Source organism: Elephas maximus, chromosome 4, assembly GCF_024166365.1.
Source record: "Elephas maximus indicus isolate mEleMax1 chromosome 4, mEleMax1 primary haplotype, whole genome shotgun sequence".
NCBI classification, from domain to species: Eukaryota; Metazoa; Chordata; class Mammalia; order Proboscidea; family Elephantidae; genus Elephas; species Elephas maximus.
Genome location: NC_064822.1, coordinates 143,491,274 through 143,516,611, shown reverse-complemented (window position 1 = coordinate 143,516,611; position 25,338 = coordinate 143,491,274). Strand labels below are relative to the sequence as shown.

Sequence of the window (25,338 nt, the reverse complement as noted above, 5' to 3'; positions counted from 1 at the left end):
GGATTATTGCGTTGACAATTTCTGTTAATCTGAAAAAGCTCATCTCCCCGCCCTCCTCCCCCACATCCCCTTTCCATCACAGCCTCCCCCCCACCCCCCCAATAGACTGACCGTTTTATTTGGGCAGAAAGTTGAAAGAAAGCAACACGCCATTTATACCCACCCCGCGCTCCTGTGGGTGGAATAGCAAAGTTCTAGGGCAGAGCCTTCCTGCCAGAGCCTGTAGATGCCCTCTCTCTCCGATACCTGCTCAGCTTCGCGCCGCATCTGAAGGTTTGCCCTACGCGGAACAGTGGCGTCTCCATCTAGCTGCCAACCCTCCCCAAGCTTTCTTCTCCTCCTCCACCACCACCTTCCCTCCCTCTCCTCCCTCCCCCTCCTTTCCGTCTTTCCTCTCCACCCCCGCCCCCAATCTCCTCCTCTTTTTCTCACTACAAGCGGTTGCTGATGCTGAAGCCGAGCGTCACTTCGGCTTCCACGGCAGACATGGCGACATTGACAGTGGTCCGGCCGCTCACTCTGGACAGAGGTAAGGGAGCGGCTCATCCGCCCGGCCACCGCGTCCCCTCTGCTTCCCTTCTGTCCTTGCCAACTCCCACCGGGACAGCAGGATGCGCTTGGGCAAGGGGAGCCAGGCGAATGAGGGCAAGCCAAGAAGGCGTTCGTGCCGAGAACAGGACACTTTCTTCCCCTTACTCCCTGCCACGTCCCCGCTGCCCCTGAACGTAGCACTAGCTCGACCAAGGGATGCCTTCTCTTGGCTTCGGCGTCCCCGCCGCCACTCCCAGCACTTTGCCCTCTCCCGGCCGCCCTCCGAGCCGCCGGCTTTGTTGGAGCGGATGCGCGGGGACCGCTGGGCTCCCGGGGCTTGGGATTGGAGGGGGGCAGAGAGGAAGCTCGCCGCGTCGGGCGAGGGCGCCTGCAGCCGGAGACCAGAGGAGGCTGGTTAGCGAGCCGTCTGCCAGCCAGTGCGGCCCGGACCCCAGGAGGAAGGAAGTTTGTCTGGGAGCCGGGGCGATGGTCGGTCCGGCTGCGGGTGCCAAGGATGCCTCTCGAGGGCGGCCAGGGCGCACTCCGGAGGTGGCCTGTGCCGGGGCACACGGAGCCTGGGCTGCCGCAGCGGGGAGCTGCCTTCTGCCGAAAGGGCAGTCCGAGGGCTGATAAGCCGTGCTCGGGCCAGGGGCGCAGCGTCGTGGCAGCCGAGTCCTGCCCTCCCCGGGTTCGCGCTCCCGGGTTTGCGCTCCGAACGGCTGCGGAGGTCGCCTCTGCTCTCGCCACCCGCAGCTCCGGCGTTGGCAACTAGCAGTTTCTCCCGCCCAAGTAAGCCTCGTTCTCTTCCAGCCCGGTGCCACCACGGCGCCCGGGCTGCAAAGGCGCTGCATTCAAGCGCAGACTGGGTTAAAATGCAACTTCTGACCTGCGACCCTGTGCGCCCTGCTCTCTCTGACTTGAATGGGGAAGTACTGTTTGCTTCTTTCCCGGGACCTCCCCAAGCCTAAGAATGAAGTCCTACACTGCGACCGGTGGCCTCTCTGGTGCACCAGTGCAGGTTCATACCTTTTCCTCTGTGTTCGGGTTTTCTTTCTAGCTTCCTCCGTCCAGTTAAGAAGGCGCTTGGGTCTCACCGCTCTGCAGCTGAGGGCACCTACTTGTCCCTGTCCGCAGCGGTCGAATTTAGGACCCGGGGCGGCCATTTGGAAATGCTGTGCTGAGATGAAAACGATTTAGTCCTATGTCCCTCTAAAAATATTCTTTCTAGCAAATTAAACTGGACAGTCGGGCAATGCAAAGTGCATCCTACTCCGAGCGCAGTGAAAAACCAGAGAACTCATTTCGAGATTATTAATTTGAAGAAATTGTGGATGAATTTAACACAACTGTTGGCGCCAGAACAGATGTTATGTGGTGCCCATGACAACGTTACTTGGAGTAAGAGTTGAAAATTTTAAAAGATAAAAAAAAAAAAAATTGGTTTTATGTTGGGAAATGTTGATTTGCAAACTAGTAAGTTACTAACAGTTAAAGAACTCCGAAATCCATTGTATAATCCATTATTTCACCCCAGTATCATCATCTGCACTAAGCAGAATAAATCCATTGCCAGTAAGAACCAAACAGATGGCAGGCTATTAGATAATTATGTATTTCCCAAGTATTTCTGTTTTAATGTGAAGAGCTCTTGTATTTCCTCAGTCTTATATTTTTGGAATCAAGTGGACGGCAACGGGTTTGGTTTTTGCTATATATTTCATAGTCCTTAAACATATCAAGTAAAATAAAACGACTGTTAGGAACAAAATCTCCAAGAAAATGGTGTACCCGAGCAATTTTGTGTATTATTAATAGTGTTGCCATTGTTAGTTGTTGTCAAGTGGATTCCATCTTGGTGAGACCATAAGAATACAATAGAGCTGCCCAGAGGGTTTTCAAGGCTGTGACCTTTCAGAAACAGAGCTCCAGGCCTGTCTTCAAGGTGCCTCTAGGTGGGTTCAAAGTCTAACCTTTTCACCAGCAGTGAAGTGCTTAACCTTTTGCACCACCCAGGGAAATTAAAACAAAACAAAACAAAATTCACTTCTTGATTTTAAACTTAGCCCTTAGATGCTCATTCAGTTGTTGAGAGAAGGTGCTAATGGGACCAACCTAGATCTCTTCTTAAAATTTTGTTCTTCTTCACAGTCAGGCTATCCCCGTCCTTCCTTCCCAGTGTGATTAGGTCCATGCAGTGGCTTAGGAGGCAAGCTGGGTGAACCTATGGATGAATCCAAATAAATTCACTGGCAGTTCACACGAAGTGTATAATTTATGAAGGAGGGGTTATTGGCATCATCACTAAGCACGAAGTCACTATATGTAAATATTTTTTCTTCCTGCCTTATTAAAATATGGTTAACAATATTTTTTTCCATCATTAAACTGATAAAAGAAGGGGTTCTGCAAAATTGTCTCCAGAAAAAAAAAAAAAACTCTTTTAATTAAAAAAATTTCGATTTAAACAAAAAGCCCAATAACACCTACCTAGATCAAAGTTGAAACTCCCTTACCAATTTTGGATTACTAAGTTGCTGGGCATCAGTCTCCCACTGTGACACATAAAGGGTTTAGATGATTTTGACACTATGCAATTTGACCGGTCAATAATTTGATTCCACCACTTGTCTGTCCTTGGTCATACTGTGGTGGCTTGACTGTTGCTGTGATGCTGGAAACTATGCCATAAATAGGTATTACAAATACCAGCAGAGTCACCCATGGTGGGCAGGTTTCACTGAAGCTTCCAGACTAAGACAGACTATGAAGAGGGACCTGGCGGTCTACTTCTGAAAAAATTGGCAAGTGAAAACCTTATGAATAATATCAGAACATTGTCTGATGTAGTGCCAGAAGATGAGCAGCTCACGTTGGAAGACACTCAAAATACTACTGGGGAAGAGCTGCTTCCTGAAAGTAGAGTTGGCTTTAAAGACATGGATGGAGTAAAGCTTCAGGACCTTCATTTGCTGATGTGGCACTACTCAAAATGAGAAGAAACAGCTGCAAATATCCATTAGTAATTGGAACGTAGAATATACTAAATATAAAACAAGGAAAATTGGACATGGTCAAAAATGAAGTGGAAAGCTTGAAGATCAATATCCTAGACATCGGTGAGCTGAAATGGACTGGTATTGGAATCAGACATTTATATGGTCTACTGTGCTGGGAATGACAAAGAAGAATGGCATCACATTCATTGTCAAAAAGAACATTTCAAGATCTATCCCAAAGTACTACACTGTCAGTGTTAGGATAATATCCATATGTCTATAAGGAAGACCAGTTAATACAACTATTATTCAAATTTATGCACCAACCACTAAGCCCAATGATGAAGAAATTGAAGATTTTTATCAACTTCTGCACTCTGAAATTGATCAAACATGCAATCAAGATGCATTTATAATTACTGGCAATTGGAATCCAAAAGTTGAAAACAAAGAAGAATCAGGAGTTGGAAAATATGGCCTTGGTGATAGAAAGAATGCAAGAGATTACATAATAGAATTTTGCAAGATCAACAACCTATTCATTCAAAATACCTTTTTTCAGCAACATAAATGCCACGACTATACACATGCACCTCACCACTTGGAGTACACAGGAATCAAATCAACTATATCTGTGGAAAGAGTTGATGGAAAAGCTCAATATCATCAATCAGAACAAGGCCAGTGGCCGACTGCAGAACAGACCATCAATTACTCATATACAAATTTAAGTTGAAGCTGAAGAAAATTAAAACAAATCCTCCACAGCCAAAGTATGACCTTGAGTATATTCCACCTGAATTTAGAGACAATCTCGAGGATAGATTTGATGCATTGAACACTAATGACCAAAGGCCAGACAAGTTGTGGCATGACATCAAGGACATCATACATGAAGAAAGCAAAAGGTCATTAAAAAGACAGAAAAGAAAGAGAAGACCAAAATGGATGTCAGAAGAGAGCCTCAAACTTGCTCTTGAACGTTGAGTAGCTAAAGCAAATGGAAGAAATGGTGAAGTAAAAGAGCTGAACAGGAGATTCAGAAGGGTGGCTCAAGAAGACAAAGTAAAGTATTATAGTGAAACATAAGAAGATCTGGAGTTAGAAACAAAGAGGGAAATACATGCTCAGCATTTCTCAAGCTGAAAGAACTGAAGAAAAAATTCAAGCCTTGAGTTGCACTATTGAAGAAATCTATGGGCAAAATGTTGAATGATGCAGGAAGCACCAAAAGAAGATGGAAGAGATTTCACAAAGTCACTGTACCAAAAAAAAGAATTGGTCAACATTCAACCATTTCAGGCGGTATCATATGATCAGGAACCAATCATATTAAAGGAAGAAGTAAAGCTGCATGAAACCCACTGCTGTCGAGTCAGTTCTGACTCAAATTGACCCTAAAGGACAGAGTAGGACTGCTCTATAGAGTTTCCAAGGAGCACCTTATGGATCGGAACTGCTGACTTTTGGTTAGCAGCCATAGCATTTAACTGCTCTACCACCGGGAAGGCATTAGCAAAAAACAAGGCTCCATATCAATTGAGATGTTTCAATAAACAGACACAGTGCTGGAAGTGCTCACTTGTCTATGCCAAGAAATTTGGAAGACAGCATCCATATTTGTGCCCATTCCAAAGAAATTTGATCCAGCCAAATGTCGAAATTGTCAAACAATATCATTAATGTTGCACACAAGTAAAATTTTGCTGAAGATCATTCAAAAGCAGTTGTAGCAGGACATTGACAGAGAACTGCCAGAAGTTCAAGGAGGATTCAAAAAAGGACATGGAGCAAGTGATATCATTGCTGGTGTTAAATGGATTCTGGCTGAAAGCAGGGAATACCAGAAAGATGTTTATCTGTGTTTTATTGACAATGTTAAAGGCAGTCAACTGTGTGGATCATAACAAATTATGGATAACATTGTGAAGAATGGGAATTCCAGAACACGTAACTGTGTTCATGAGGAACCTGTACATAGACCCAGAGGCAGTTGTTTGAACAGAACAAGATATTGAGTGGTTTATAATCAGGAAGGAGCCCTGGTGGTGCAGCGGTTAAAAGCTTGGCTGTATACCAAAAGATCAACAGAATAAACCAGCTGCTCCTTGGAAATCCTATGGGGCAGTACTACCCTGTCCTATAGGGTCACTATGAGTTGAAATTGACTAGACGGCAATGGGTTTCGGCTTTTATTTATTTATTTATTTTTGTTCCTATATAATCAGGAAAGGTGTGCATCAGGCTTGGATCCTTTCATTATACTTATTCAATGTGTATGCTGAGCAAATAATCTGAGAAGCCAGACTATATGAAGAAAATTGCAGCAGCAGGATTGGAGGAAGACTTATTAACAATCTGCGATATGTAGATGGCACAACCTTACTTGTTGAAAGTGAGGAGGACTTGAAGCACTAATGAAGACTAAACACTACAGAATTCAGTATGGATTGCACCTCAACATAAAGAAAACAAAAATCCTCACAACTGGACCAATGAGCAACATCATGATAAATGGAGAAAAGATTGAAATTGTCAAGGATTTCGTTTTACTTGGATCCACAATCAATGCCCTTGGAAGCAGCAGTCAAGAAATCAGATGTATTGCAGTGGGCAAATCTGCTGCAAAGGACCTCTTTAAAGTGTTGAAAAACAAAGATGTCGCTTTGAGAGCTAAAGTTTGCTTGACTCAATCCATAGTATTTTCAATCTTCTCATGTGCATGTGAAATCTGGACAATGAATAAGGAAGACTGAAAAAGAATTATGGTGTTGGAAAAGAATATTGAATACATCATGGACTGCCAAAAGAATGAAAAGTCTATCTTGGAAGAAGTACAGCCACAGTGCTTCTTGGAAGTGAGGATGGCAAGACTTTGTCTCACATACTCTGGACATGTTATCAAGAAGGACCAGTCCCTGAAGAAAGACATAATGCTTGGTAGAGGGTCAGTGAAAAAGAGGAAGAGCCTTAGGGAGATGGATTGACACAGTGGCTGAAACAATGGGCTCAAACTTGGCAACAATTGGGAGGATGGCACAGGAGCAGACAGTTTTTTGATCTGTTGTTTGTGGGGCTGCTGTGAGTGAGAAATGGCTCAATGGCACCTAGCAACAACATAATTTGATTAATTAAAATTAGGACTCATTTCTTTTATGTCACTTATTTGGAGGTTTTCTAGACCACATGCTGTCTGTTCCAGGTTGCTTTGGTGATCTTTGATGTGCTCTGAGATCACCCTCCGCTTTGGCCCCATAAAGGGCACTTTACCTTTGCTCCCCATTGGATGGAGCACTATGAGGGAAGAGATCATTTCAAAATTTAAAATTCCTCTTTGTATTCTCAATGTTTGCCACAGTTCCTGAAGTGCAGTAGGTGATCAAAAAGTAATGGAAGATAGTAAGTGAACTGAGAACTGTCTGTAACTTAAACAATGTTAAAATTTATGCTCTTAGTAGTGAACTGAGGCACAGTTTAGAGATTCACAAAATTTTGGGACGAGGAAGGGTGTTATAGATAACATAGGAGAGTAGATTTTAATCTTTCTTTTCCCCTACACACTTGACAGAATCACTTCAATAACAGTAGCTCGCTAAGTCAGTGATTTCTTAATTAAACAAGAGGGCAAGAAAGAGGAAGGAAAGAAGATACTTACAAAGCCCCCTGTTACGAATTAAATTGTGTCCAGCTAAAAGATCTGTTGAAGTCATAATCCCTGTGCTCGTGAATGTGACCTTCTTTGGGGTAAAAAATAGGGTCTTTCTTTGAAGATATTATCAGTTAAATCATACTGGATAGGGTGTGTCCTAATCTCAATCCTTTCTTACTGGTGTTTTATAGAAGGGGAGAATAGATAGGGATATAGGGAGAGAAACAAAGGGGAAAGACAGATAGATGATACATGGTAAATGAGGCAGATGCATCTGTAAGCAACAAAGGAGCACTAAGCATTGCTAGCAGCCACCAGAAACTACCAAAAGGAATTTATACACCCATGACCATCCCTAAATTTGGACTTGTAGTCTCCAGAACAGGAGACAATAAATTCATTTTTTAAAGCCACTCCCTTTGTGGTGTTTTACTGTGGCATCGCTAGGAAACTAAGACGCTCCCCTCAAGGTCACCTCAGCGGACATGGATATACAAAGTGCACAACTTGAGAGCTGTTGGTTCTGTTCAAGTGTCTCCATTTTACAAAAGAAAACCACAAAAATAGGAGATGGTAAATGTTTTCAAGGCCACACTACTAGCTTTATGCCAAAACGCAATTCTCTCTCCTTGTCTGGTACTCTTTGGCACAGTAAATGAATTCATCTGGAATCTTCAGGTCAAAGGTTTTCAGCAAAAAAAAGACAAAGCTGTGGATTGAAATTAAGATTTACTCGTTCCACGATATGAAAGAAGTAACTGGAAAAAAAGAAACTCAGAAGTTAGTACCTAGATTCTTTGGTCTTTTCTGGGAAGCAAGGCTTTTCTAGCTCCAGGCTGGGCCTTGAAAGGATGACCAGCGCGATTTAAGGTTTTCATGGCTCTGTGCATATCTTAACTTTTCACTCTGCCATTAAAACTACAGTTTATCTCTGTGGAGGTCTCTGGGTGGCTAGTGTAGGTTCCTGTTCACTCTGGTCCCAGTCCTTGGATTCTTTACTTATTTATTGAGTGCCTACTATGCACAGACACTACAAGGGGACGGATACACATTGGTGAGATAACAGACATAATTTTAATCATCATGATATTTAGAGTCTACCAGGGGAGGGAGATTAAAAAAAAAAAATAAGACAAATCATTCATTCGTTCAGTATTTATTTATTGCCTATTATTTGCAAGATGATCTAGGAACACCAGAAACAAAGTTCCTGCTTTTAAGGTCCTTAAGAGCCTAGTGGAGGAGGCAGATAATAAGTAAACAATTAACTAATTCAACAAATAAGTATTGTGTGCCAGCCTTATGCCAAGAATTCTTTTATGCCTGGAGTCTTTGGGTAGTGGAAGCCATTTAGTGCTTGGCTACAAACTGAAAAGCTTGAAGTTTGACTTCTCCCAGACATGCCTCGGAAGAGAGGCCTGACAATCTACTTCCAAGAAATCAGTCATTGAAAACTCTATGGAGCACAGATCTATTCTGACACACATGGGGTCATCATCAGTCAGGGTGAGCTTGCTGGCAGCTGGATTGGTTTTAGGCCCTGTGGCAGCACCAAAGGACAAAATAGATAAAGTCTAGTGATATTTACATTCTAATGAGTGAGACATACAACACAAAACTGTAAGTGCTAGAAAGAAGAAAAAAAAAAAGCAAAGCCTAGGTAAGGAGAGTGATGGGAGCTCTGTTTTAGATAGAATAGTCAAGGAGAGCCCCCTTGAGTTGGTGGCATTCGAGAAGAGATGAAAAGAAAGTGAAGAAGCAATCTTTGCAGGTATCTGGGGAAATGTGCTCAGGATAAAAAAAAAAAAAAAACTTCTGTGTGCCTCCTGAGAATATCAAAGAAGTCAGTGTGAAAAAATGAGCACAGGAAAGAAAGTAGGATGAGTGAAGTTGGTAGCCTGAGGTCAAATGATATAACTCATAATTAGGGCCTTGTTGGTCCCAGGTGCCATGAAGTTGGTTTAGAAACATAGCAACCCTGTGTACAACAGAACCAAACACTGCCTGGTCCAGTGCCATCCTTACTTCATTACTATGTTTGAGCCCATTTTTGTAGCCATTGTGTCAATCCATCTCGTCAACGATCTCTCTTTTTTGCTGACCTTCTACTTTACCAAGCATGATATCCTCCTCCGGGGACTGGTGTGTCCTGATAACATGCCCAAACTATGTGAGAAAAAAATCTCATCATCCTCTCTTCCAAGGAGCACTCTGGGTGCACTTATTCCAAGACAGGCTTGTTCGTCAATATTCTTCACCAATATTGTAATTTAAAGGCATCAGTTCTTCTTTGGTCTTCCTTATTCATTGCCCTTTCCTGACTTTAAGCCACTCAGAATCCCCTTGTTCTGTCCGAACAACTGCCTCTTGATCTGTGTACAGGTTCCTCATGATCACAATTAAGTGTTCCGGAATTACCATTTTCTGCAATGTTACCCATAATTTGCTATGATCCACACAGTCGAATGCCTTTGCATAGTCAATAAAACAAGGGGATACTGTGTGGTTTAAAGTCAGGAAAGTTGTGCGTCAGGGTTGTATTCTTTCACCATACCTATTCAATCTGTATGCTGAGCAAATAATCCAAGAAGCTGGACTATATGAAGAAGATTGGGGCATCAGGATTGGAGGAAGACTCATTAACAACCTGCGTTATGCAGATGACACAACCTTGCTTGCTGAAAGTGAAGAGAACTTGAAGTGCTTGATAATGAAGATCAAAGACCACAGCCTTCAGTATGGATTAACCTCAACATAAAGAAAACAAAAACCACCACAACTGGACCAAAGCAACATCATGATAAATGGAGAAAAGACTGAAGTTGTCAAGGATTTCATTTTATTTGGATCCACAATCAACACCTATGGAAGCAGCAGTCAAGAAATCAAAAAACGCATTGCACTGGGCAAATCTGCTGCAAAAGACCTCTTTAAAGTGTTGAAAAGCAAAGATGTCACCTTGAAGACTAAGGTGTCCCTATCCCAAACCATGGTATTTTCAGTTGCATCATATGCATGTGAAAGCTGGACAGTCAATAAGGAAGACCAAAGAAGAATTGACACCTTTGAATTTTGGTGCTGGTGAAGAATATTGAATATATACCGTGGACTGCCAAAAGAACAAACAAACCTGTCTTGGAAGAGGTACAACTAGAATGCTTCTTAGAAGCAAGGATGGCGAGACTGCGTCTTACATACTTTGGACATGTTGTCGGAAGGGAACAGTCCCTGGAGAAGGACATCATGCTTGGTAAAGTACAAGGTCAACAGAGCAGAGGAAGACCCTCAACCAGATGGATTGACACAGTGGCTGCAAAAATGGGCTCAGGCATAGCAATGATTGTAAGAATGACACAGGACAGGGCACTGTTTCATTCTGTTGTGCGTAGGCTCGCTACGCGTCGGAACCGACTTGATGGCACCCAGTAACAACAACATTCATTGCCCAGCTCTCACAAACATATGAGATGATTGAAAAAACCATGGTTCAGTCAGGCACACCTTAGTCCTCAAAGCGACATCTTTGCTTTTCAACACTTTAAAGAGGATTTTTGAGCAGATTTGCCCACTACATCCTTTGATTTTTTTTTTTTTTTTTTTGTACTTTAGATGAAGGTTTACAGAATAAACTAGTTTCTCAATAGACAATTAGTATAACAACCTCACGATGTGTCAACACTCTCCCTTCTCCACCTTGGGTTCGCTATTACCAGCTTTCCTGTCCCCTTCTGCCTTCTACACCTTGCCCCAGGTCAGGTGTGCCCCTTTAGCCTCCTTTTATAGGCCTGTCCAATCTTTTGCTGAAGGGTGAACCTCAGGAGTAACTTCATTACTGAGCTGAAAGGGTTTCTGGGGCCCATACTCTCAGGGTTTCTCCAGTCTCTGTCAGGCTAGCAAGTGGCCTTTCTTTTTGAGTTAGAATTTTGTTTTATATTTTTCTCCAGCTCTGTCCAGGACCCTCTATTGAGACCCCTGTCAGAGCAGTCAATGGTGGTAGCTGGGCATCATCTAGTTGTACTGGACTCAGTCTGGTGGAGGCCTTGATAGATGTGGTCTTTAGTCCTTTGGACTAATCTTTCCCTTGAATCTTTCAGTTTTCTTCATTCTTCTCTGCTCCCAAAGGGGTGAGACCAGTTGAGTATCTTAGCTGGCTGCTCACAGGCTTTTAAGACCCCAGACACTACTCACCAAAGTAGAATGTAGAACATTTTCTTTATAAACTATATTATGACAATTGAGCTAGATGTTCCCTGAGACCATGGTCCCCACAATCCTCAGCCTAGCAATTTGGTCCCTCAGGGAGTTTGGATGTGTCTATGGAGTTTCCGTGACCTTGCCTTGTACAAGTTGTGCTGGCTTTCCCAGTATTGTGTACTGTCTTACCGTTCACCAAAGTTTCTACTTATCTTTTGTCTATTTAGTGTTTTTCCATCTCCATCCCTCCCCTCCCTTAAAACCATCAAAGATTGTTTCTTTATGTGTGTAAACCTTTTCATGAGTTTTTACAGTAGTGGTTTCATACAGTATTTGTCCTTTTGTAATTGACTTATTTCACTCAGCATAATGCCCTCTAGATTTATCCATGTTTTGAGGTGCTTCACAGATTCATCCTGTTCTTTATCATTGTGTAATATTCCATTGTGTGTGTGTACCACAGTTTGTTTATCCATTCATTTGTTGACGGGCACCTAGGTTGTTTCCATCATTTTGCCATTGTGAACAAGGCTGCAATGAACATGGTGTGCATATGTCTGTTCGTGTGATGACTCTTATTTCTCTAGGATATATTCCTAGGAGTAGGATTGCTGGATCATATGGTATTTCTAGTTTTCTAAGGAAGCGCCATATCATTTTCCAAAATGGTTGTAACATTTTGCATTCCCACCAGCCGCACATAAGAGTTCCCTGCACCTCTCCAACATTTGTTATTTCCATTTTTTTTTTTTTTTTGATTTGTGCCAGTAATGCCAGGGTGAGATGGTGTCACATTATGGTTTCGATTTGCATTTCTCTAATGGCTAATGATTGCAAGCATTTTCTCACCTGTCTGTTGGCCACTTGAATGTTTATCTTGTATCCTGCATCTCTGCTGAATCTTTCTTTTAGTTCAAAGTTTTTTTTGTTGTTGTTGTTTTTTTTATGGAGTCTTTTGGGTTTTTGATGTATAGTATCATATCATCCGCAAATAGGGGCAGTTTTACTTCTTCATTACCAATTTGGATGCCCTTTATTTCTTTTTCTTGCCTTATTGCTCTAGCTAGGACTTCCAGCATAATGTTAAACAGGGGTGGTGATAAAGGGCATCCTTGTCTTGCTCCTGTTCTCAAGGGGAATGTTTTCAACCTCTGTCCATTAAGAATGATATTGGTCCTTGGTTTTGTATAGATGTCCTTTAACATGTTGTGAAGTCTCCCTTCTATACCTATTTTATTGAGAGTTTTTATCAAAATGGGTGTTAGACATTGTCAAATACCTTTTCTGCGTTGATTGAGATGATCATGTGATTCTTTTCTTTCCTTTTATTTGTGTGGTGGATTACATCAATTGATTTCTAATGTTAAACCAACTTTGCATACTTGGTATGAATCCTACTTGGTCGTGGTGTATTATTTTTTTGATATGATACTGAATTTTTATTGGCTAGAATTTTGTTGATAATTTTTTCATCTATATATTCATGAGAGACATTGGTTTGTGATTTTCTTTTTTTGTGATGTCTTTGCCTGGTTTTTGTATTGGGGTTATGCTGGTTTATTGGATGAATTTGGAAGTATCACTTCCTTTTCTATGTTCTGAAATAGTTTGAGTGGTACTGGCATAAACTCTTCTCTGAAGGTTTGGTAGAATTCTCCAGCGAAGCCATCTGGGTCAGGGCTTGTTTTTGTTGGATCTTTTTTTTTTTTCCTTTTCAATCTCTTCTCTTGTTATTCAGATTTTCAACATCATTTTGTGTTAGTTTGAGTAGGTAGTGTGTTCCTCTAGGTTTTCAAATTTGGTGGAATATAGTTTTCCATAATACTCTGTTATGATCCTTTTTATTTCAGTAGGGTCTGTTGTAATGCCCCCCATTTTGTTTCTTATTTGGGTTATTTGTGTCTTCTCTGATTTTTCTTTTGTCAGTTTTGGCCAGTGGTTTGTCAATTTTGTTGATCCTTTCAAAGAACCAACTTTTGGGTTTTTTGATTCTTTCTATTTTTTTTTTTTTTTTTTCTATTCTCTATTTCATTTATTTCTGCTCTGATATTTATTATTTCCTTTCTTCTGGGCTTCTTTTGCTGTCATCTTACTATTTGTTCAAGTTGTATAGCTAATGTTTTGATTTTGTCCCTTTCTTCTTTTTTATGTACGCATCTATTGCTGTACATTGACCTCTAAGCACTGCCTTTGCTGTGTCCCAAAGGTTTTGGTATGCTGTGTTTTCATTCTTGTTTGATTCTAGGAATTTTTTTATTCCATCTCTAATTTCTTCTCTTACCAGTGGTTTTTAAGCAGAGTGTTACTCAATTTCCGTGTAGTTGATTTTTTTTCCTTGCTCTTCCTGTTGTTAATGTCTACTTTGATGGTGTCGTGGTCAGAGAAGTTACTTCGTATTATCTCAGTGTTTTGAATTTTGTTGAAGGTTGCTGTCTGAACTAAGATACGGTCTGTTCTGGACAGTGGTCCATGTGCTTTGGAAAAGAATGTGTACCTTGCAGCTGTTGGGTGGAGTGTTCTATATATGGCTATGAGGTCAAGTTGGCTGACTGTGCTCTTTAGCTCTTCTGTATGTTTGTTGAGTTTCTTTCTAGATGTTCTGTCCTTTACAGAGAGTGGTGTGTTGATTATTGTGGAACTTTAAATTTCTCTTTTCAGTGCTGTTAGAGTTTGTTTTATGTATTTTGGAGCCCTGTCATTGGGTGTGTAGATGTTTATTATGGTTAAGTTTTCATGATGGATCATCCCTCTAATCATCATATAGTCCCCTTCTTTATCTTTTATGGTGGATTTTGTTTTAAAGTCTGTTTTATCTAAGATTAGTATTGCCACTCCTGCTTTTTTTGGTAGTTATTTATTGGATATATTTCTTTCCATCCTTTGATTTTTAATAAATTTACATCTTTGTTTCTAAGGTGTGTCTCTTGGGGACAGCATATTGATGAATCCTGTTTTTTTTTTTAATCCAATCTGTCACTGTCTGTCCCTTTATGGGTTCATTTAGGCCATTTACATTCAGTGTAATTATTGATAGGTGTGAGTTTATTGCTGTCATTTTGTAGAGAGATTTTTTCTGTGGTACTGACATTTTCTTTGTTCTTCTTACTCTGCTGAATTCCTTTTGATTGTGGATTTTTTTTGTAGATTTTCTTTTTATTGAGACTTTATGTTTTTCTTCTTTATTTTGATGAGTAGTTTTGTTAACTTTCTTCGTGGTTGCCTTGAGATTTACCCTATCTTCCCAGGTTTAAATCAGTCTATTATTACTTGGTATCACCTTGCCTTCTTCTCCATTAGAAAGCTCTATACCTACACCATTTATTCCCTCTCTTATTATTCTGATGTTGTTCTCGTTTACAGATTAACCTCTCTGATTTCCTCTTACAATTCTTTTGGTTTTAGATAGTCCTTAAGAGTTCATTTCCTAGGTTGGTATCTGGCTGGTAGAATATTGCGTCCTAGATTCAGGCTGTGGGCTGATGTCGTTTGTTCTCAGACCAAAGGGCTCCCTTTAATAATTCTTGTAAGCTTGGTTTGGTTTTTACATATTCCCTTAATTTCTGTTTATCTGGAAATGTCCCAATTTCACTATCATATTTGAACAAGAGTTTTGCAGGGTATATTTTTCTTGGTTGGCAGTTTTTTTTTTTTCTTTCAGGGCTTTATATATGTAGTCCCATTGCATTCTTGCCTGCATGGGTTTCTGTCAAGCAATCAGAGTTTAGTCTTATTGTTTCTCCTCTGTATGTGACTTTTTGTTTTTCCTGAACTGCTCTCAGGAGTTTTTCTTTGTCTTTGGTTTTAGAGAGTGTGATTACGGTATGCCTTGGTGATTTTCTTTTGGAGTCTATACTATATGGGGTTTTTTGAGCTTCTTGAATGGTCATCTTTTTCATCTTTCATGATATTAGGGAAGTTTTCTGTCAACAATTCTTCAGCGATCCTCTCTATGTTTTCTGTTTTCTCCCCCTGTTCTAGAACTCCCATCAATTGGAAATTTTTGCTTTTGATTGTATCCCGCATAATTCTCAGGGTTTCTTCATTTTTGCCTCTTTTTTTTCCTAATTTTCCTCAGACAGAGTTGTATCCAAGTGTTTCTCTTCCACTTCGGTGATCCGGCCTTCCATTGTTTCAAACCTGCTCCTCAGCCTTTCTATCATGCTGTCCATTTCTGAAATCTTGTTGTTTATCTTTTGGATTTCTAATTGTTGGTTTTGTATGATTTCTAGTTGTGAATTTATTTTGGCATTTTTTTTCTGTATTATTTTCCTAAAATCTTCCATTTTTTTCTGTGTTTTCCATGAATCTATCTGCCTTTTCCTTGAATTTGTCTATCTTTTCCTCATCTTTGTCCTTTTACTTCAACTCTTGGATAGCTCTGAATATGAGAGATTTGAATTCCCTGTCAGGTAGTTCTAGTGCCTTTTTCTTCTACTGGAGAGTCATCTGGTGTTTTATTTTGGACACCTATCAGAACCATGCTGTCCTGTCTTTTAATGTGTTTTGATATTGTCTGTTGTCTTAGGGACATTCAATAGTTATTTTCTTTGTTTATTGATTGTAGATCTGTTTGTGTTGTTCTGGTTTTTTATTTCATTTGGTTATGTCTTAGCAGGCGGGCTCTGCATTCTTTGTTATTCACTCATCTGTAGTCACAATACTTTTCACCTCCTTGTCCAATGGGCAGGGCCAGTCATTCAGTTATGGTGTAGCAGGGCAGTTGTAGCTGAAGGGGAGGGGCTGGGATGTGTTGTTTGTGGCACATACTAGGGCCAAATTGGTGGACTGGGAATCAGTGCTGGGCAGGTTCCAGTAAGCTATGCCTGTACTGCTTGGGGTTGTGATGTTCAGCGCATGGCACAGTAGACAGGAAGGAGGGGGAAGGTTGTGATGTGTGGAGCTAATATGGGTATGGGAAAGATGGGAGAGAGGAGAGAGAAACAGGAGCTCCCCCCAAAAAAGAGGGTGCTAAGGGTGCTTGCTGTTGGAGTGGAGAGATAAGAAATTGAGAAATGGAGAAAAAAAAAAGGGAAAAAGAAAAAGATAAATAACTAGATAGAAATTTGGAAAAAGAAAGAAAGAAAGAAGAGAAAAGCCCCAGGAGTCCCACTGGTGCGGCTGTGAAGATCTAGGAAGTGGTTCCCAGGGTGAGCATTTTAACCTGGCTAGAGGCTTTCTAAAGAAAGAAAAAAGAAATGCCCCCAGGGATCCCACCAATGGAGTTGCACAGACTAGGGAAATGGATCCTAAGCTGTCCAATACAGCCATGACATGAAAAAGAAAACAAACAGAACACAACAAAGCAAAACAAACAAACAAAAAAAGCCTTGGGGATCCCACCAGTGTGGTGTTGTGGGCCAGGGAAGTGGTTCCCCAGTTGAGGGCACTTCACAGCCTTTCAAGAAGCAAAGATGGCACACAGAGCCAGGTGTTCAAGAGAAAGGAGAGGAAGGTGGTGGGAGGCAAGGAAGAAACCAAAAGAAATGGAAAAAAGCAATATCAGCAACAGACAAATGGCACTCAGGGAGCTGGCCAGTGTGGACGGGGTGAATCCACATGGTCTGGGGCTGAAGCAGTTGCCTCCCAGCCAAGAGACTGCAACTGGTGGGAAGCAGAGGAGGTGGGGGGTGGGGGTGGGGAAGAAGGGTTGGGGTTTGGAAAGCATATATTGCTGATTACCAGGTGGTCTCTCTCCCGCTGGGAACTTCATGAAGCTGCTTTCCTGTTCTCCCTGTTTGCCAATCTCCAATGTGGGTGGGGCAAATCCAAGCAGCATGGATGCTGCACTTCCCTGTTGGCCCAACCGTTGCTGCCAGCCAGGAAGTGTGGAGATAGAGCAGCAGAGAGAGGATGGGGGGTGGGAAAGCATGTATCAGTGGTTAGTGGGTGCTCTGTCTCCTGCTGGAAGCTCTGTGAAGCTGCTTTCCCATGTTCCCTGTCCATCGATCTCTAACAGGAGTCCAAGGTGGTGAATTCGTGCTGGGTTAGCTAATAGGGGATGTCCGTACATATCTCTCCTCACTCTCTGTTCTCTGTCAGTTTCTTATTCCATTCGGTGCTTGGCTGAGTTCTTTATCTCTTCATTTGACTCTTTGACTTCCAGGAATGACGTTTGTCTCTGCTTTACTTCGTTTTTCGGGTCTTTGCTGTGGAGAGAGGGTGTGGTGCTTCTATGGTGTGTTGTTGGCCACTAAAATCTCCTCATTGTCCCTCAACTTCTTCTCCATAGGTTGCAGACTCACCTGCCTTCCTGATCCCCCACAGAGTCCTTTCTGGTCACTCCAAGCTGGTGTCTCTGCCTGTTTGATTTCTTGACTGCTGCTTCCATGGGCATTGATTGTGGACCCAAGTAAAAGAAAACCCATTTTCTCCATTTATCATAATATTGCTTACTGTTCCACTTGTGAGGATTTTTGTTTTCTTTATGTTGAGGGCTTTAGATTAGTTAATAATATGAAGTGTTACAAAGAAAAGAAGCATGTCATAGACAATAATAGGGAAGGACCTGGTTAGATAACATTGCTCAAGGAAGGCTCACTGAGAAAGCAAAATTTAAACTGATATTGATGTATTAACAAGATCCTTAGAAAAAGCATTCAAGATAGATGGAAGAGTACACAGGTTCCACAGATATAGCTTGGCTACCACCCAGTAATACATCTATAACTAAGTAAATGACCAATTACCCAGAGATAATAACACTCTGAATATACATCCAGGGGTAGAAATTTGGTTATATGTGTACCAAGGAAATCTATACATCAGCTTTTCACTTCTTATTGCTAGGTTAAAACATCATATATTATAATTTTATAACCAGGTTTTCAAAGATATACGGAGCACTGTAATTTGCATGTTGCTATGCTTTTTTTTTTTTTTTTTTAATGCAGAAATCTATGAGTTGGAATTGACCTGACGGCAATGGATTGGTATGCATAAATCTGCGTGTTGAATTCAAGTGTTCATAATATGAGATATATTTATTTTCAGCCTAGTATTATGATTAGATTGTGGTGTAGAAAGTACTACCCTGTGGCTATAATACCCTTGCCTTTGTGACAAAGAAAACATTCTGGTGAGATTATGGGTTTCTTCTCTTCCAGAATTCAAAATGTTCATAGCAATTTTTCCCTACAGCAGAGGTTAGTCTCCCTAGATTTTAATCTCTAAAACCAGAACCACCTTCAGCTAAACTCAAGGGAATAAAACAGGGTACAATTCTTGATACTTAACATCTTCATATTAAAGATTTTAGAAATACTTCATTATATACAAGACTGCATGGATTTAGGTAGGCACTTTCTTAAGTATAATAGTTCCAATTCCCCTTCATTTACCATCTCAGGGTCAGAAAAGATAATACAACAGAGCTCTCTAACATTTTGTTTCTGTATAACTTTTCCCCATAATTTTAAGCAAAATGGCCTTTTTTTTTTCAATCATGGCTTATAAAGAAATAACACAAGCCAACTCTTGGAGAGAAATAGTTAAAATTTTAAAAATTCCTGTAGTAATTCAAATTGTGTAATTTAAAATATTTGGTACTCTGCTTATAGCATGATCAATAGCTTGCAGTCTGTGCTTAACTGCTTATTTGGGTGAAATGATGGCATTACAGTCACCTAACTTTTCTGTGAGTTAAATTTGGGTAAATAACAAAAACATATATGGAAATCTTAGTTTCTTGGCTTCTAAAATAAGTCATAATTTACAATACCATAATTTAAATGACCATTGATGTGTTTTCCTTTCTAAAAAGAATGAAAAGTTTTGTCCTTTAAAAATTCTAATATAAAACTTAAGAGCTTTTATTTTGTAGGTTTCAACCTTATCTTAAAAAACTTGCTATAACAAAAACTGAATGTAAATGAGAACCCAAGGATTCTTAGAATTTGTGATACAGTAAAATTTTTCTCTCTTCCCTTTTCACTTTTCAAGGCATGCGGAGCTTATTACTTCATGTATCTTCCATTTCAAGCCTTGGGCAGCCTATAGCTTTTCTAATCAGCTGTACTTGCCAGTTTTTATAAAATCTGTATTTGCCTGCAAATTGCTTTTGCTCACAGTCCAAAGGAGGTTTCACCTTCTCTTTTTCCTTGTTATTTATTTATTTTTATATTTGACATAAGGAGAGATTAAGGAAGAAGGAAAATTAAAATTAAGTTAGTTCTTCTTTCTTTTTTAAAGATATATGTCTTAGTGATTGTGATGGGGAGAGGGAGGTCCTGATTATCATGGCTCTTGTCCTAAAGCCTTCCACATCAAAAATAGCAGAACCAGTTGGACTTGTCCAAGGAAGCTTAGTTCTTTGCCCTGTTCAATATTGCTAGCGATGTTTTGGATGAGATCCATAGAAGATTTTTAAATTAAATTTACAGATGATCTAGAACTAGAAAGAAGAGCAAATAATTTGGTCAACCAAATAAATATTGTAAAATTATGCCTTGCTTGAATGTCAGGTTAAAATAAATGAGATCAAATTTGGTGGAAATGAATGTAGTCTTGTGATTAGGTTCATATTATCCATTTCACTGTTATATGACTAGAACAACCTGGTTAAAGAGTAGCTGATTTGGAAAAGATTAGTGGTTTTATTTAATAAATTCAGAAGGGACAGTATGATGGAGTTATCAAAAACTAAAATACACCAGTCTCCCTTTAAAATTAAATATAAAACTACTTAATACTAGCAATGTAGTAAAACACAAATACACCATAACCAATCAGAACTTATTCCAAAAATGTTAAAATGATTCAAAATTAGGAATTGCTCTGTGTAGGTATATTAATCATATTAATAGAAAAATTTTTAAATATGTTGAAAAAAATCTATCTAATTCACAGTTAGCCCTGTTTCTCAGTTGAGACACCATTAGTGTTTGATATTGTGAACTTATTTGTCATGTGGAATTGTTCTGTCTGTTTAGGAGGTTTACCATCCGTAGGGTCCACACACTGAATGCCAACCCCTTTTCCATCATTTAGTCAACTCAAAACACCCTGATAAATTTTCACATTCCCCATTTGGAGCCAGCACTAATCTTATCTAGTTGAGGAATACAGATTTATATGAAAGTAGGACAGTTAAACATTAGGAAATCTTTTACTGTAATTCTTTACATTGATGGATTAAAGGAGAAAAGCCATATCATCTCAGTATATATTGATAAAGATATAAAAGCAAATGACTGTTAGTATCCTGTAAGCAGGGGAATTCCTAAGTATAATAAAGACTAGCCATCAGAGGCCAACGTCAAAAATGATATTTATTAGTGAAAGTTAGAGCATTTTTATTAGCATCAAGATGAGTGCAAAAATAGCCTAACCAGCGTTATAATCATAAAAAGTAAGTAATAAAAATTTAAAGGGGAGCTGTCAAAATTATCATTACTTTCAGATTATTTAATTATCAACTGAAAAGCTAGAAAAGTAATAAGTTAATTTGCTAAGGTGGTCCAATAAAATCACTGATGCATACCAGTCAACAATTTTTCTATATCCAAGGAAGTAATTAAATATCCAAGTAGTAAGTTAAAAACTTGATGAGAAACTATATGATTTGCAGTAACAAAAAATCAGGAATAAAAAGCTAAAATTAATATTTCGAGTGCCTACTCTAGGCCATACCTACTGTGTATTGAGGGAGAGGGAACACAGAAGCAAACAAGACAGATATGTCCCTTTATAGTCATAATACTTACATTCCGGTTAGGGAAGACAGACACAATATTTAAACAGGCAAATAAGATTCCAGGAAGCAATAAGTGCAGAGAAGAAAATTAAACATCATAATGCGATTGATAGCTCCTTACACCATGAGGCCCTAGAAGGGCTCTCTGAGGATGAGACACTTGAGCAGAGATCCAGACCTGCAAAAATCTGGTAGAGAACATTCTGGTAAGAAGGAATAGCAGGTGCAAAGGTCATAAGATTGGAACCATCTTGGTGGGTTCAAGCAACAGAATGCAGGCCAGAGTAACTGGAGCACAGAAAACATAGAAGAGAATTGTTAAAGAGGATACAGAATAGTAGTAGGATACTATACCTAATTTTCAGTGTTGTTGTGAGATTTAAATGAGATAATGGATGGTAAAATGCTGTGCTGAGTATTGGTGACATTCTGATACTTTTCTAGTTTTCACTGCACTCTCTATAAGTTATTTTTGGAAGCCACATTTTAAAATACTTGCAAAATAGAGCACATTTTGGGGTGGATGTAATGTAGTGAAAGATCTGGAAACTAGATTATATGGGATGCAATTATGTGGTTGTATCTAATTCAATCATTCAGTAAATATTTATCAGGTGTCTACTATGTCCAGGCTCTGATTTAGATGCTGGGTATATAATGGTGACACAATAGACCATGTCACTACCCTCATGGGGTTTGCATCCTACTGAGGGCAGTAAAGAATAGAAAGTAAATAGACCAAATAGATGGTGACCAATGCTGTGAAGAAATAAATAGCATGCAATGCTCGAGAATAACAGGAGGAACTTAATCAGGGAGATCAGGGAAGGTATCTATGAGGTAGAGATTTTAAAGTGGAGACTTAAGACGAGAAGGACCTGGTCTAGAAAGTATAGTCTAAAAGCACATACGCACTGTGGCAATCAGGGCCTGTTTTCAGGCAATGATAACCAGATAGAAAAGGTAGTTATCAGAAATTTACTGAATAGTTCATCTCCATGTGGGAAAATAGAAGTCCTTGGGTGGTGAAGATGGTTAAGCACTTGACTGCTGCCTAAAAATTCGGTGGTTCAAACCCAACCGGAGGTACTTTGGAAGACAGGCCTGGTGATCCACTTCCGAAGGGTCACGGCCTTAAGCAGTTCTACTGTGTGCACATGGGGTTTCCGTGCATTGGAGTCAATTCAGTGGCAACTGATAACAACAACAACAACAAAGTGTGAGAATAGGCAGGAGGAGCCAAGGGAGAGAGGCCAGGCTAGACAACAGAGCACAGAGACCGACCAGGAAAAGGGCAGATTGCTACCAGTGTGTCCAGCCCTGGTGATTTACTGCCTTTGGTGGCACTGGACACTGCCCCACTGGACTTGATTGCGTACTCATCATCACCTTGAAAATCTCTTACAGCCCCTGTGCCTCAGTCAGTTTTTGGGCTGGGGCAGAGGTGGTGCAGCCTGACACTTAAAAACATGCACTCCAGAGATAGCTGCCTGGATTTGAATCCTCGCTTTTCCACTTACTAGCTCTGTAACTTTCATCAAAGTTACTTGACTCTTCTGGGAATCAGTTTTCTTACCTGTAAAATGGCAAATGATAAAAATAGCACTAACCTCATACAGTTGTTGACATTAACTGAGTTAATGTGTATGAAGTGCTTAAAACAGGACTAACACATAGTAACTGCTCGATAACAATAATTATTTGTTCCCTGAGTCTTCTGGGTCACGTGTTCCCATTCTACTACCAGGGCGTAGGGAGAGAGAATTTTCACCACCTTCAGGTCATTCTAAGAACTGGGCTACTATTTATTTTGGCATTCTCCAGAATTAGGGAGGGTTTGGGGATGCCTGGAGGTCAAAACAAAATTTTTTTCCTACACACCTTATTTGCCAACCACTCTTTCCCAAAATCACTTATTTCTTGATGCTTCAAAAACTCTTTATAATTCTACTAGAGCCCTTACCACAAGTTGTTGAAATTATTCTTTTACACAGCTGTTACCCTAACAACATAAGTTATTTATATTCATCTTTGTGTACCAATTGCCTGTCACAGTGAGGACAGATAAGTGCTCATATGTTTGGTGAATAAATTAATGGTTCGTCATCAAATATACTTAGTTTCAAGAGCTAAAACTAGGTAATTAATTATATCACCGTGTTGTACGACCATCACCACTCTCCATTTCTAAAGTTTGTCATCACTCCTAACGGAAACTCAGTATCCTTAGGCAATGCCTCCGCGTTTCCCCACTCCCTGGTAACTACTAATACTTTGGTCTATGTATGTATTTGCCTATCCTATGTATTTCATGTAAATGGGATCAAATATTACTTGTCCTTTTGTGTCTGACATTTCACTCAGCATAGAATTTTCACGGTCCATCCGTGTCATAGCATGTATTAAAACTTCATTTCTCTTTATGACTGAATAATATTCCAGTGTGTGTGTGTGTGTGTGTGTGTATGTGTATCTGTTGAAGGACACGAGTTGTTTCCACTTTTTGGCTATTGTGAATAATACTGCAGTGGACATTGGTGTACAAGTATCTATTTGAATCCAAGGTTTCAATTCTTTTGGGTAAGGTGACAGACATTTATTCAAGAAAAGTTTTTCTGCATTTATTCAGCTCAAATTTAGATGGGCTTCCACCTTGGAATTAGTGAGCATCCCACTACTGGAAATGTACAGGCAAAAGCTGAATGACGAATTGTAAAAGTTGTCACAGATGGCCTTTAAGATTCAATGATCCTTTAGGACAGGGATTACAGTTTATGTAGATGTTCAGTGGTTTTATTATTTTTTTTTAATATAAACTAACCATATAACCCAAAACCAAACCAAACCCAGTGTTGTTGAGTCAATTCCAACTCATAGTGACCCTATAGAACAGAGTAGAACTGCCGTAGAAAGTTTCCAAGGAGCATCTGGTGGATTCGAACTACTGACCCTTTGGTTAGCAGCCATAGCACTTAACCACTACGCCACCAGGGTTTCCAACTAACCATACACAGGTATCAAAAGTATACCAAACAGTCAACTGGGGAAAACGTAAACAAGAGTGCCTTTTTGATTCATGTTTAGTGCTATCTGTAAAGCATCACATGCTGCTATGAGACACGTACAGTGGCAAATGGGAGTGGGAGCTCTAGATTCAGATTGTCTGGGTTCAAATCCTACTCTTACCTCTTACAAATTGTATAGCTTTAGACCTGTCACCATCTTCTCTGTAATATAGTTTTCATCTGTAAAACTGAAAATAGTAATAGTCTCTACCTCTTACGGTTGCTGTGAAAATTAACTTAGAAAATACATACAAGTGCTTAGAACACAGTCAGGCCCATAGTGTGTGCTAGGTAATGACTGGTTAGCCCTCAGCTCTTCTCCCTAGGGCAAGCATTTTCTCTAGTGCAATAAATGAAAAGTGTTTGAGCCTCAGATTTAGACAGATACGGAATGAATCACCATTCTGCCACTTACTATCTCTGCAAGTTTAAAATATTGCTTATTCTCTCCAAATTTTATTTCCTTTGTCTTTAATGACACCAGCTTTGCATGGCAATGCATTTCTTTGATTCTTCCTTCCTTCACTCAGCCATTCAAGGAAAGGCAAATGAGAGTCCACTGTGTGCCATGCACCAAGTCAAGGGCCAGGGACAGAGCTTGCAGTCTAGAGAAGATAAACATTAAGAAGTTAATTTATAATAAAATGTTTTAGGTAGTCCCCGATTTACAACGTATTCAAGCTATGATGAACTGCACTTACGACCATCTGTTTTTTTTTTTTTTCCATTTTATTGTTAGTAATGTGTACCGCGTATAAAGTTGCAATGAGTCATTTGCTGATGTTACCATTCTCACATGTTCACTAGCAGGTGTTCAGTGTTATGATTTGTAAACCAAACCCATTGTTGTGGAGTTGATTTTGACTCATAGAGACCTTATAGGACAGAGTAGAACTGCTCCATAGGGTTTCCAAGGCTGTAATCTTTACAGAAATAGACTGCTACATATTTCTCACCTGGACCAGCTGGTGGGTTTGAACTGCTGACCTTTTGGTTAGCAGCCAAGTGCTTAACCACTGCGCCACCAGGGCTCCTATGAATTATAAAGATACCGATAACAAAAGGCAATGAGAGTGAAAACTAAAAAAAGAAAAAGAGAGAGAAAATGACGTATTTGACTTACGTCAGAGTCGTCAGAACGGAAGTGCATCGTAAATCCGGGACTACCTGTCTTATGAAAAGAGCCTGCATGTACTGAAGGTTTACTACATG

At 40.1% G+C, this 25,338-nt stretch overlaps 1 protein-coding gene across 2 annotated transcripts in view; it reads left to right on the top strand.

Annotated features, from left to right (window-relative positions):
• Nucleotides 1-384: 384 nt before the first annotated feature.
• The window catches only part of LIN7A (lin-7 homolog A, crumbs cell polarity complex component), a 164,764-nt gene continuing 139,810 nt past the window's right edge, over nt 385-25,338 (top strand). Inside the window, exon 1 of one of the 2 annotated variants that reach the window (XM_049883959.1) lies at nt 385-529. In XM_049883959.1, coding sequence (XP_049739916.1) covers nt 448-529 — 82 coding nt within the window. In that variant the 5' untranslated portion in view covers nt 385-447. The remainder of the gene's footprint in view (nt 530-25,338) is intronic. The other variant, XM_049883960.1, reaches the window with a different exon arrangement.